Source organism: Hypanus sabinus, chromosome 3 (genome assembly GCF_030144855.1).
Source record: "Hypanus sabinus isolate sHypSab1 chromosome 3, sHypSab1.hap1, whole genome shotgun sequence".
NCBI lineage: Eukaryota > Metazoa > Chordata > Chondrichthyes > Myliobatiformes > Dasyatidae > Hypanus > Hypanus sabinus.
This window is the reverse complement of record NC_082708.1, coordinates 188,278,442-188,292,657: the sequence shown is the minus strand read 5'-3', so window position 1 is coordinate 188,292,657 and position 14,216 is coordinate 188,278,442. Positions and strand designations below refer to the sequence as shown.

At 44.8% G+C, this 14,216-nt stretch overlaps 1 protein-coding gene across 6 annotated transcripts in view; it reads left to right on the top strand.

Annotated features, from left to right (window-relative positions):
• The window catches only part of dysf (dysferlin, limb girdle muscular dystrophy 2B (autosomal recessive)), a 400,698-nt gene that overhangs the window by 254,581 nt on the left and 131,901 nt on the right, over positions 1-14,216 (top strand). For all 6 annotated transcript variants that reach the window (XM_059965797.1, XM_059965801.1, XM_059965798.1 and 3 more), the window contains 3 exons: positions 7,647-7,828; positions 12,303-12,443; positions 13,607-13,636. In XM_059965797.1, the coding sequence (XP_059821780.1) occupies positions 7,647-7,828; positions 12,303-12,443; positions 13,607-13,636 (353 nt within the window). The remainder of the gene's footprint in view (positions 1-7,646; positions 7,829-12,302; positions 12,444-13,606; positions 13,637-14,216) is intronic.

The window sequence follows — 14,216 nt, the reverse complement described above, 5'->3', positions numbered from 1 at the left end:
CTATCTATAAGAGCTCTACCTAACTCTCTCTTGAATGCATCCAGAGACTTGGCCTCCACTGCTTTCTGGGGCAGAGCATTCCACATATCCACCATTCTCTGGGTGAAAAAGTTTTTCCGCATCTCTGCTCTAAATGGCCTACCCCTTTTTCTTAAACTGTGGCCTCTAGTTCTGGACTCACCCATCAGCGGGAACATGCTTCCTGCCTCCAGCATGTCCAATCCCTTAATGATCTTATATGTTTCAATCAGATCCCCTCTCATCCTTCTAAATTCCAGTGTATACAAGCCCAGTCGCTCCAATCTTTCAACATATGACAGTCCCGCCATTCCGGGAATTAACCTTGTGAACCTACGCTGCACTCCCTCAATAGCAAGAATGTCCTTCCTCAAATTTGGAGACCAAAACTGCACACAATACTCCAGGTGGGGTCTCACCAGGGTCCTGTACAGCTGCAGAAGGACTTCTTTACTCCTATACTCAACTCCTCCTGTTATAAAGGCCAGCATGCCATTAGCTTTCTTCACTGCCTGCTGTACCTGCATGCTTGCTTTCATTGACTGATGTACAAGAACACCTAGATCTCATTGTACTTCCCCTTTTTCTAACTTGACTCCATTTAGATAGTAATCTGCCTTCCTGTTCCTGCCACGGAAGTGGATAACCTCACATTTATCCACATTAAACTGCATCTGCCATAAATTTGCCCACTCACCCAACCTGTCCAAGTTACCCTGCATTCTCATAACATCCTCCTGACATTTCACACTGCCACCCAGCTTTGTGTCATTGGCAAATTTGCTAATGTTACTTTTAATCCCTTCATCTAAATCATTAATGTATATTGTAAATAGCTGCGGTCCCAGCACCGAACCTTGCAGTACCCCACTGGTCACAGCCTGCCATTCCGAAAGGGACCCGTTAATCGCTACTCTTTGTTTCCTGTCAGCCAGCCAATTTTCAATCCATGTCAGTACTCTGCCCCCAATACCATGTGCCCTAATTTTGCCCACTAATCTCCTATGTGGGACTTTATCAAAAGCTTTCTGGAAGTCCAGGTACACTACATCCACTGGCTGTCCCTTGTCCATTTTCATAGTTAGAGAGGTCCAGAAATTTCTTTAGCCAGAGGATGGTGAAATTATGGAATTTATTACCGTATGCAGCTATGGAGGCCAGGTTGTTGGGTGTACTTAAGGCAGAACTCAATAGGTTGTTGATTGGACACAACATCAAAGGTTATGGGAAGAAGGCTGAGGATTGGGGCTAAGGAGGGTAATAAAAAAGTATCAGCCATGATTGAATGGCAGAGCAGACTCGATGGGCCAAATGGCCAATTATGCTCCTATATTTTATGGTCTTTTAGAAATGGGCAGCACAGTAGTGTAGTGGTAATGATGACCAATCATGGTTCAATTCCTCTTGCTGTCTGTATGGAGTTTGTATCTTTACCCCAAGTCTGTGTTGGCTTCCTCAGGGTTCTCTGGTTTCCCCCCACATTCAGAAGATGTACAGTACTGTGCAAAATTCTTTGGTGCATATATACAGTTGGTATATATGCCTCTATATAGTATAGAGTGTGCTGACACGTGGCTTAGTGGATAAGGCATCGGACTAGTGATCTGAAGGTCACTGGTTCAAGCCTCAGATGAGGCTGTGTGTGTCCTTGAGCAAGGCACTTAACCACACATTGCTGTGCGATGACACCGGTACCAAGCTGCTTGGGTCCTAATGCCCTTCCCTTAGACAACATCGGTGGCGTGGAGAGGGGAAGGCCTGCAGCTTGGGCAACTGCCGGTCTTCCATACAACCCTGCCCGGGCCTGCGTCCTGGAAACCTTCCGAGGCACAAATCCATGGTCTCATGAGACTAACGGATACCTATAATATAGTATAGAGCTTGTATATATCAACTGTATATATGTCAGGACATTTTGATAGCAAGAAGGTGGAGATGTTGTGTCCCATGGATAGTAAGAATATTAAGACTTTTGCACAGTAACTTTATGTATTGCTCTGCACAGTTGCCACATAAAAAACAAATTTCATGACGTGATGATAAACCTGATTCTGATACGGGTCTCTATTGTGGACTGAGAGTGGGGAGAGGGCAGGGAGAAGGGAATCATCATTGAGAAAAGGAGAAGGGAGAGGGGAGGAAGCAAGAAGCAGCAGGAAGACATTCTACAATGATTAATACACCAATTGTTTGGAATCAAATGACCTTGCCTGGTGTCTCAGAGCTGGATGTATCTGATCCTGCACCATCCCCCCATCCAGGAACTTCTCTGCCACCTGTCCCACAGCGCTCCACCCTCACCATTCCTACCATCCTTTGCTCCCGCCGGAGTTACAAACTCCCTCTCTGATCCACCTTGACAAATACAGTACTGGACCAGTCTTAGGCACCCTTAGGATTTCCAGAAGATATTCTATAAGGTGCCACATAAAAGATTTTTCCATAAGATAAGGTTGGAGGTGGTGCATTAGCATGGATAGAGGATTGGTTAACTAATAGAAAGCAGAGAGTTGGGATACATGGGTGTTACTCTGGTTGGCAATCAGCGGTGAGCGTTGTGTCACAGGGGTCAGTGCTGGGCCCGTAACTGTTCACAATATACATTAACGACCTGGAAGAGGGAGCCAAGTGTTAGTGTATCTAAGGTTGCTTTTGATACAAAATTGAGTATAAAAGCAAATTGTGCAGAAGACATGGAGAGTCTGCAGAGAGATATAGATAGGTTGAGTGAGTGGGCAAGCGTCTGGCAGATGGAGTACAGTGTTGGTGTGTGCGAAGTCATCCATTTTGGAAGGAAAAAGGAAAGATCAGAGAATTATTTAAATGGTAAGAAATTGCATCATGCTGCAATGCAGAGGGACTTGGGAGTGCTTGTACATGAATGACAAAAGGCTGGTTTGCAGGTACAGCAGGCTATCAAGAAGGCAAATGGAATGTTGGCCATCGCTAGAGGGATTGAATTTAAGAGCAGGGAGATTATGCTGCAACAGGGTAAAGGTGAGAACATACCTGGAGTCTGTGTGCAGTTCTGGTCTCCTTACTTGAGGAAGGATATAATGGCTTTGGAGGTGGTGCAGAGGAGGTTCACCAGGTTGATTCCAGAGATGAGGGGCTTAGAGACTGAGTCGCCTGGGGCTGTATTTGCTGGAATTTAGAAGATTGAGAGGTGATCTAATAGAAACATAAAATTATGAAAGGGATAGATGATAGAGACAGGAAAGTTGTTTCCACTGGTAGGCAAGACTGGAACTTTGGGACATAGCCTCAGGACTCAGGGGAGAATATTTAGGATGGAGATGAGGAGGAACTGCTTTTCCCAGAGGTTGGTGAATCTGTGGAATTCTCTGCCCAATGAAGCAGTGGAGGCTACCTCAGTAAATATATTTAAGACCAGGTTGGATAGATGTTTGCATAGTAGGGGAATTAAGGGTTATGGGGAAAAGGTAGGCAGGTGGAGATGAGTCCATGGCCAGATCAGCCATGATCTTATTGAATGGCAGAGCAGGCTCAATGGGCCAGATGGCCGACTCCTGCTCCTATTTCTTATGTTTTTATAGATGTATATTTGTACATATACACTACACACACACACTCACACACACACACACACACACACACACACACTCTCACACACACACACTCTCTCACACACACTCACACACACACACACACACACACACACACACACTCACACACACACACACTCTCACACACACACACTCTCTCACACACACACACACACACACACACACACACTCACACACACACACACACACTCACACACACACACACACTCACACACACACACTCTCTCACACACACACACACACACACACACACACACACACACACACTCTCACACACACACACACTCTCACACACACACACTCTCTCACACACACTCACACACACACTCACACACACACTCTCTCACACACACTCACACACACACACACACCTCAGACTTTTGCTTTTGCAGGGTACTGTAAAGATGTGAAGGAGCAGATTTTCCACACAGAGGAAACTTCTCGTTGATTTGATGTAAACTATGCACTTCACTGCATGGTTTGATGTACCTGTGACACATGAAGCTAATCTGTAATCTTTCAGAATTTAAAACAGAGAATCAGCAGGGGTAAAATGAGTAATGAAATGTCTTTGGCGAGTTGAAATTTTGTCCAAAAATAAAACCGAGGAGAGGAGGGACTACTCATGAGCAAAGGGAAATTGTGTCTGGGTTTAGAGGAAGTGCGAGGTGGGTACATCCGCTAAGGAGAGGTTTATGGGCGTTTCATGAGTTCAGACGGGCATGCAGATATTTCAGGACATGTTGACAGCAAGAAGGTCGAGATGTTGGGTCTCATGAAGAATTTTAAGGTGGATAAGTCTCCAAGACCTGATGATATCTATCACTAGTTATTGAGAGAGGCAAGAGAGGTGATTGTTGTCGTGGTCACTGGCAGGGCAGTTGTCACACTAAGCTGTGATGTGCTGAGCCTTATCCACAATGATCTACCTCATTGTGCCAATGCACCTTGTCTGCAACTGTAACACTTTACTCTTATTGTTTTCACTTGTGCTACCTCAATACACTGCTGTGTCGTGTGGCCAGCAGACAATGAACAACATCAATCTAGGTTGAACTGAACTGAGTATTCCCGGATTGTTTCAATGACTTTGTGGTTTGATGTTTTATATTCTGTGTTCTTCACTTTTTCTTTGCTGTTTACTCATTGTTCATTTTTCTATTGTGATTTGGGGGGGGGGGACAGGTTGATGTTTTCCTTTGAATGAGTTCCATGGTTTTCTTTATTTTGTGGCTGTCTGTGGGAAGACACAGAGTTGTGTACTGCAGAGTGAATGTACTTTGGATCTTTTGATGAAGTAATTTGTAGGGATCACAGGCAGAACAACTTTTCACTGGACCTTGCAAATGTGACATTAATAAACCAACTTACAAATTTACCAAAAGTAGATCAGTAGGAAATATGGCCAAATAAACGGAGATGGAGTTTCATCTTGACAAGAGTGAGATGTCGCACTTTAGGAGGTCAAACATATGAGGAAATTGTGCAGTTTATGATAGGACTCTGAGGAACATTGATGTACAGTGCGATCTTGGGTTCTAGGTCTATAGTTCCCTGAAAGTGACAACACAAGTAGACAGGATGTTAAAGAAAGTGTATGACATACTTGCCTTCATCAGTTTGGACTTTGAGTATGAAAGTTGAAAAGTTATAAATTGCAACTGTATCAAACTTTGATTTGTTGGGACCAACATTCCCTCTAATTATTTTTGTAGACGCGCAGACCACCCGTATCTCTGAGCAGGAGATTTTTACACGTCCTGAGCAGCATTTTATATGTTTTGGTAATAAGCTTTCTTTGAGTATTTAGAATGAAAATTCAAAAATCACAGACTTTTGATTTTATTTATTGATTGAAGGGTGTAATGAAATGCAGTACAACCATGGCAAATCTCCATACGTTTTGTGAAACTCTTTCTAGCCGTGCCTAATTCCAGCTGCACTGCAACAAAGGCTATGTGCACGGGAGCGTTTGAGTCATTGCGCGGCCGTTTAGAAGGAACTGTGATTGGGTCACTGGTTACTACATTACAGGAACAGTGTAGAGGCTTTGGAGAGGGTGCACAGGTTCACTAGGATTCAAGGCTATGAGCTAAAAGGAGAGAGGATGGTCAAAGATGGGTTGTTTTCTCTGGAGTGATGGAGGCTATGGAGAGAACTGATGCATGCTATCAGACTAGATAATTTGAACTGGAATATAAAAGCAGGATGTAATGTTGAGGCTTTATAGGGCATTGAGGAGGCCTCACGGAGTATCATGAGCAGTTCTGGCGTGAACATCGATTTCTCGAACTTCTGGTAATGCCCCCCCACCCCCACCATTCCCCATCCCCTTTTTCCTCTCTCACCTTACCTCTTTTCCTGCCCATCGCCTCCTTTTGGTTCCCCTCCACTCTTTTCTTTCTTCCATGGCCTTCTGTCCTCTCCTATTAGATTCCCCTTTCTCCAGCCCTGTATCTCTTTCACCAATCAACTTCCCAGCTCCTTACTTTACTCCTCCCAATCCCGATCACCTTGTGTTTATCCCTCTCCTCCCCCTGCAACTTTAAAATCTACTCCTCATCTTTCTTTTCTCCAGCCCTGCTGAAGGGTTTTGGCCCGAAACGTCGATTGTACTCTTTTCAGTAGATGCTGCCTGACCTGCTGAGTTCCTCCAGCACCTTGTGTGTGTATTTGTTAGTTATGGTGAGAAGATCATTTTCACACCTGGAAGATGTTAAAAGTGGGGTTCCGCTGCTGTTTCTAATTTACATTAATGATTTGGTTAAGCGCATAACAAATAAACTAGTGAAGTTTGCAGATAACACAAAATGAGGGCGACGAGCTGATAACAGTCAGGTTGCAAAATCAATACAGTTAGATCTAAACAAATTCCAGATGTGGGCAGATAAATGACAGATGAAATTCAATGTGTAAAATATTATGTATAGTGAGTAGAAATATTAGATATAAATATACAATGGGGGTCTTGAATTGGAAAGTGCACTGTGTGAGAAGGGTTCAGGTGTCCTTGTAAACAATATCAACATCACAATCAACAGCAAGACAATACACAGAAGCAATTAGGAAGGCTAATAAAAAGTTGGACATGCGCAAGTCCAGAGGCATTCTCCTTAAGATCTGTAATGCACTCAAAGTTGTACGCCTTGAGTACCGCGTACAATTTTGGTCTCCGTATTTTGTGTGGGATGTGAAAGTACTGGAGAGAGTCCAGAGACGGGTGACTAGACTCATTCCAGGTCTGCAGGGTATGAACTATAAAGAAAGGTTGAAAGAATGAAATTTTTTTAGCCTAAGTTGACGTAGAACGAGAAGACACATGGTAGAAGTGTTCAAAATCATTAAGGGAATAAATAAGGTGGATGCCAGTTGCTAATTAAAAATTAATCCATCAACAAGGACACGGGGCCATAGGTGGAAACTGGTTAAAGGGAGATTTCAGATTAACATTAGGAAGCATTTCTTTACACAGCAAGTTGTGGACACAAGGAACAAACTACCTAGTTGTGTAGTTGAGAGTAGTACCTCAGGGACTTTCAAATCTAAACTCGATAGTTATTTCAGCACACTATGTGACTGTGAATTTGGCAAGCTTTGTTGGGCCAAATGGCCTGTTCTTGTCAAAACTTTCTAATCTTCAAGGATAGTAGGGGTATGGAGGGTTCTAGCCCCAATGCAAGGCGATGGGAGTAGGCAGTTTAAATGGTTTGGGCATGGACTAGATGGGCTGAAGGGCCTGGTTCTGTGCTGTATTCCTCTATAACTCTTTGCATTAGGGTTAGTGAGTTGTGGACATATAATGTTGGTACCAAATGCATGGCGACACTTGTGGGCTGCCACCAGCTCATCCTAGACTGTGTTGGTCATTGATATAAATGAAGCCTTTTTTTCAACGTATGTTTTGATGCTAATCTTTAAAGTCTTAGTAATATTTTGTCTAACACTGTACTGCTGCCACATGAAACAACAAAGTTCACGATGTACGTCAGCGATAAGAAACCTGATTCTGATTCTGACAGAGTGATTACCGTGCTGTTACAGACCCATACGCCATCGTCTCGTTCCTGCATCAGAGCCAGACCACGGTGACCATCAAAAGCACCTTGAACCCCACCTGGGACCAGACGCTGATCTTCCACGAGATAGAGATCTTCGGTGAGCCCGGGTTCTTCGGCACTAAACCACCGGATATTGTGGTTGAACTGTACGACCATGATACCTACGTAAGTATGAGCCGTCACTTCCACTGAAGGTCAATCTCCCACAGTGCTGGGAGGAGGCCATTCAGTCCTTCTGAACCTGCTATCAGGTCAGCAGGCCACTCGGCTCCTCGTGCCAGCTGCATGGGGATAGGAGGTCATGCGTGCTCTTGAGCTTGTTAGGAAGCAATTAGAATCAAACAGTACAGAGGCAGACCCTTCGATCCATCTAAGCTTGTCCCAGTTGCCCATATTTGGCCAATATCCCTCTAAACCAGGGCTTCCAAACCTGGGCTCTACAGACTCCTCAGTTAGTGGTCAGGGTCCATGGCACAAGAAAGGTTGGGAACCCCTGCTGTAAACTTTTCTATCCACTTGCCTGTCCATGTGTCGTTTAAATGTTGTTAATGTAACTGTCTCACCCATGTCTACCGGCAGCTTGTTCCACACACTGGGGACTCTCCAGGTGAATAGGTTGCTCCTCAAAGTTCAGAAGTTCAAAGTTCAATGTAAATTTATTATCGAAGTACATATATGTCACCATGTTACTTACTTACAGCTCGTTACACCACTGGTGTTTAGGGCAGCAATGAAGGCCCTCCATCGCTGGCGGTGTTCAGGGCTTCCTTCATCATGTCATTAGCTTCCTCTCAATTTTCACTCTACTGTCAGTCATGCAAGTCCCAGGAGGAGGCTCAGGAATACCGTCACACTCAGATGTAGGAGGATTCTTTTCACTGTTTCCAAAACAATTTTCTTTTACCAGTCAGGGTTGTTAGCCCTGAGCTGAACCACCAAATCTGGAGGACCAGTGGACCACTCTTAGTCTGGCCTCTACCCTTTGACCTGTTTGGCATGGGTGACCCGACCAAGAGCCAAAACATGAAGCCCTGATTCCAGCCAACGTAACTCTCTGGCTCATTGAGACACGCAAGTCTCCAAACCACGACAAGGTTGAGGTCATCTTGGAGGATGTCATCATATACTATCCTGAGATTTGTTTTCCCCGTGTTCCTCATAAATCTCTCCACTCTCACCTTTAAACTCTGCCCTCTGGTTCTTCATTCCCCTGTCTACTGCCCTCATGATTCTATACATCCCTCATGCCTTATTCTCCTACTCTCTATCAGCAAGTACAAGCCCAGAGCCTGTGAAGCATAAATGTCAGAGTAGTGAGTGTGTCTGTGTCTGTCCTGCTCCGGGTTGAGCACACACACTGGGTTAGTAGTTGCAGACATCTTGTGCCCACTCCACAGTGGCATCAATGCAACATAGGCCCCTTATCTAAGGAAAGATGTGCTGGTATTGGAGAACATGCAGAGGAGGTTCTTGAGAATTATCCTGGGAATGAAAGGGTTAACACATGAGGAGTGTTTGATAGCTCTGGGACTGTACTTGCTGGAGATTAGGAGAATGGGAGTGGGGTGTCTAATTGAAACCTGTTAAATATTAAAAGGCCTAGATAGAGTAGATTTGGAGAGGCTATTTCCTATAGTGGGAGAGTCTAGGACTGGAGGGCACAGCCTCAGAATTGAGGGATGTCCATTTAGAACAGAGATGAGGAGGAATTTTTTTAGCCAGAGGCTGGTGTATCTGTGGAATTAATTGCCACAGGCCAAGTCTTTGGGTATATGTAAAGCTGAGGTTGATTGGTTCGTTATTAGTAAGGGAGTCAAAGGTTACGGGGAGAAGGCAGGAGAATGGGGTTGAGAGGGATAATGGAACTCGATGCACTGAATGGCTTAATTCTGCTCCCATGTCTTCTGGTCTTATAACAGGCTTCTTTCTGTAACACAGAGAATATGCTCAGCAGGATCCATAATTTAAACTATTCTTATAATAAAACATATAATGTGGACTTAGAATAATGTAACACATTCTTCTTATAGCCGAAAATATGAAAAAGCAATGTTTAAAAATATTTAATCAGAGTCACAGGTAATGAATTTACACTCTGTAGTGTCAATATTCGTTCTTATTTTTGGGGGCAGGTTTGAGTAAGTTTGAACCACTTGTAATGTGAGTCATCTCTCAAAATGAAAACAATTTCCATGTTTTTTCTTTACATTTTGCACATTCCCCGCCACAGAGGAATGGTCGGCAGGGAACTGGGTGTTCCCCTTGACACTGCCCTAGTGTTGCTGCAGCGGGATAGCAGCTTGCTCTGACGCACTTTTGAATGGAGGGGAATGCACGGTGGTTGGTTAAATAACTAAATCACCTTTTCCACGTGAAAGTATTTTCCTCTTCAGCAGTCCAGGAGCAGATGGTTCATAGGACAGGCATGGCAGTGTAGCGACTATCGCACCGCATTACTGCGCCAATGGTCGCAGATCGGGGTTCGCTGTCTCTGTGGAGTTTGTGTGCTGTCTTTGTGGGTTTCCTCTGGATGCCCTGCTTTCCTCCCACGTACCAAAGTCACGCGGGTTAGGGTTAGTAAGTAGCGGGCACGCTGCGTGGAAGAGTGGCAGCACTGGTGGGTGCAATTGGTCAGTATGGGTTCATTGGCTGCCACTCTGATGGGTCTCTAAATATTTTGAATCACCTTCCAGGGGTTCCCAGCCCGGGGTCTTTGGACCCCTCGGTTAATGGTAGGGGGGTCTAGGGCATAAAAAAGGATAGGGAACCTCTGCCTTGGAGCCATGTCCTTTGGAACATCACAAATATGAGAAAATCTGCGGATGCTGGAGCTCCAAAGCAACGCGCGCGCAACCCAGAACAGAGCAGTACGGAGCTTTTCACCAGCTGGCCTTTAAACTTCTCCGAATCAATCTCACCCTTCCAACTTACTTTGCCCATAAAATCCTCCAGTTCTCTTTCCTCTGCCGAGACCTGTTTATTCCCCTTCGCAGATGCTGCCTGACCTGCTGAGTTCGTTGAAGGTTTGCTATCTGTGAGGAGTTTACGCGTTTTCTCTGTGACCGTGTGCGGTTCTTCCAGGTACTCCAGCTTCCTCCACATTCCAAAGACATACGAGTCTGGGACAGTAACTGGGGGCATGTTTTGTTGGCGCTGGAGGTATAAAGACACTTGCAGGGCTGACCAACATAGTTCTTGCTGACTTGATTTGATGCAAATGGTGCCTCTATCTGTCTGTTTCGATGTTTAGATGTACATGTGACAAATAAAGCTAACTTTGCAAAAGTCTGGTGAAATATCACGGAGAAACAGCAGGAATATTGAAGCACAAGAAAATGTGCAGATGTTGGAAATCCAAAGCAATACACACAAAGTGCTGGAGGAACTCAGCTGGTCAGGCAGCATCCATGGAGAAGAGGAAACAGTAGGCCGAGACCCTTCATCAGGAATAGAGAGCAAAAAGGGTCTCGTCTCGAAATGTGAATATTGAAGAGCAAGTTAGCGAATAGGCTGCAAAAAATGTTCTGATCAGCTAACTAGGAAGAATATAGAACATAGAACAGTCCAGCTTCAGGAACAGACCCTGTTGTACCAAACCAATTAAACTAGTTGCACAAAGATGAGAAAATCTGCAGATGTTGGAAATCCAAAGCAACACACACAAAATGCCGAAGGAACTCAGCAGGCCAAAAGTGTAAACTGTCGACTTATCAGATCAAGACCCTTCATCAAGACTGGCAAAAAAAGATGAGAAGTCAGAACACGAGATGTGGCGGGGGGCAAGGGAGGAAGAAGTACAAGGTGATAGGTGAAACTGGGAGAGGGAGGGATGAAGTAAAGAGCTGGGAAGTTGATTGGTGAAAGAGATAAAAGGCTGGAGGAGGGGGAATCTGATAGGAGAGGGTAGAAGACCATGGAAGAAAGGGAAGGGGAAGGAGACCAGAGGGAGGTGATGGTCAGGTGAGATAAAGTGAGAGAGGAAAACAAGAATGGGCATGGTACCAGTAATCAAATGCTAAATTAATCTCTTACCCTTATCTCACCGGGGTATGAGACACACCAGCTACCCTTACCTGCTTAAGCCTGCCTGTCAAAGTGTGTACGGGGGTGTGCCACTGTCCGCATGCAAACAGCTACTTAGAGCCACAGGTGAGCTGCCCCAGAATGGACATAATAAGCTCCTTCACCAGAAGTGCTCCCCCTCCCTGGACACCCCATACACAGCAGTGTACACTGGATGAATTCCTCTGCCAATAACTATTAGGAACTAATACACAGTTTTATAGTAGTATTGGTACTGTTCTAATTTGGTCTGTATTTCATTTTAATATATAACTTGTTACTTAACTAAATGACAGTTTATCTTTTTAAATCCCTTTTTAACTACTTCCACGAAATTCCGGCTAATTGGAGAAGCTGCCTAAATGTACGGGTCGCAATGTGTCTCAATTAACCAGAATCCACTGTATATGAGGACTTTGATAATAAATTCTCTTTGAACTTTGAATGCAGGACGATGGTGTTTGGGCAGAAGTTCATCGATGACTGATAGATGGCAGAGTAGGCTTGCTGAGCAACACGCAACAAGTGCTGGAGGAACTCAGGCAAATCCTACCTCACGTTCTTGTATTCTCCTTAGGGTGCCGATGAATTTATGGGCCGGAGTATCTGCACACCCTCACTGGAGCGCTCCCCACGACTGGCCTGGTACCCAGTGCTCAGAGGGAACAGGAACGCTGGGGAACTTCTGGCTGCTTTTGAGCTTATTCCACGGGAGAAGGTATGTGAAATCAAATGTCTACAATGGCAGCAGCTTATACTTAGAAAGCTTCTGCCATGTAATGAAAAGGTGTGATGTGATCCACTTTAGAAAGTTGAAATTGAAGGCAGAATACAGGGTTATTGGCAGGAACAGTGTGGAGGAACAGAGGGATCTTGGGGACCATGTCCATAGATCCCTGAAAGGTGCTGCACAAGTCAGTATGGTGATTAAGAAGCGTATGGTGTGTTGGCTTTCATTGGTCGGGGATTGAGTTCAAGAGGTAATGTTTCAGCTCTGTAAAACCCTGGCTAGATCACACGGTATATCATGTTTGGTTCTGGTGTTCTTGTTATAGGAAGGATATGGAAGCTTTAGAGAGGGTGTAGAGGAGATTTTCCAGGACGCTGTTTAGATCAAAGAACATGCCTCCTGAAGATAGCTTGAACAGACCAGGGCTTTTCTCCTTGGAGCAAAGGAGGACGAGAAGTCAAGATGAGAAGAGGCAGAGATCAAGTGAACAGCTGCCGTGGAGATGGCTGATACACGAGGACAAAATTTTAAAGTGATTGGAGAAAGTATGGGGGGGTGTGTTGTCAGAGAGGGATGGGTGTGTGGAATATGCTGCTGAGGTGGTGGTAGAGGTAGATACATGAGGGACATTCTTAGATACATGGACAGGAAAATAGAGCGCTATGTAAAGGGAAGTTTGATCTTGGAGCGGGCTAAAAAGTTAACACAACATTATGGGCTGAAGCGCTGGTACTGTGTTGAAATGATCTATCTCCTATGTAATAAACCACTGGAATGGGATTTAAAGGAGGAAATATTGAAGAAGGGAAACCAGGATAGTGACCAAAATCTTGGCCAAAGGAACACCTTAAAGGGGGGAGGAAGGGTACTGACTTAATTACTTCCAGGGCTGCAATTCTGGAGCTCGGGGCATGTGGAACATGGGAAGGCAATTGAAGGAACCCTGACATCTTGTTGTAGGACTGGAGGAGATTCTGCAGGGGCCATGGGTGGATTTCTGAAGGATAATGAGAACTTCAAAGTCTCAGAGCTGGAGCCAGTGCTGAGAAGGGCAGATGGGCTTCTCAAGGCCAACTTGTGCATTTCTCTGGGTGTGATGGTGAGGAGATTCTTCTCAACTAATGGTTTCTTTGTTCCTCTCTTTCACATAGCGGTCGGTCCATCATATTCCTGGCTTGGAGGTAAGGGAGAATAACTGACTCATGTCTTGTTGAAGAGTCTTGGCCCATAATGTCACTCTGTTTATTCCTCTCTATAGATGCTGCCCATCCTGCTGTGTTCCTCCAGCATTCTGTGTGAAACAACACAGAACACAACAAGCAACAAAAACAACAAAAGCAAAACAAACCCTGTTCCCCGTTCTCACCCACACACACAAAATCTATGGAGGGAAATGAGGAGTTGACACTTCAAGCTGAGACCCCTCAACAGAGGTGCCTTGGCAGCGTAGGGTTTAGGGATGCCGTGGTAGTGCAGCGGTTAGTGTAAAACATTAAAGCTCGGGGTGTCAAAATTCAGAGTTCAATTCCAGTGTCCCCTGTAAGAAACTTTGTACGCTCCTCTCCCTGAAAGTGTGAGTGTCCTCTGGGTTCTCTAGTTTCTTCCCACAGTCCTAAAACGTACTGGTTAGTAGGTTGCTTGGTCATTGTAAATTGCCCTGCGATTAAGCTGGGGTTAAATAGTTGAGCTGCTGGATGGCACAGCTCATTGGGCTGGAAGAAGGACCTATTCCGTGCTGTATCCCAAAATAAATAAACAAAT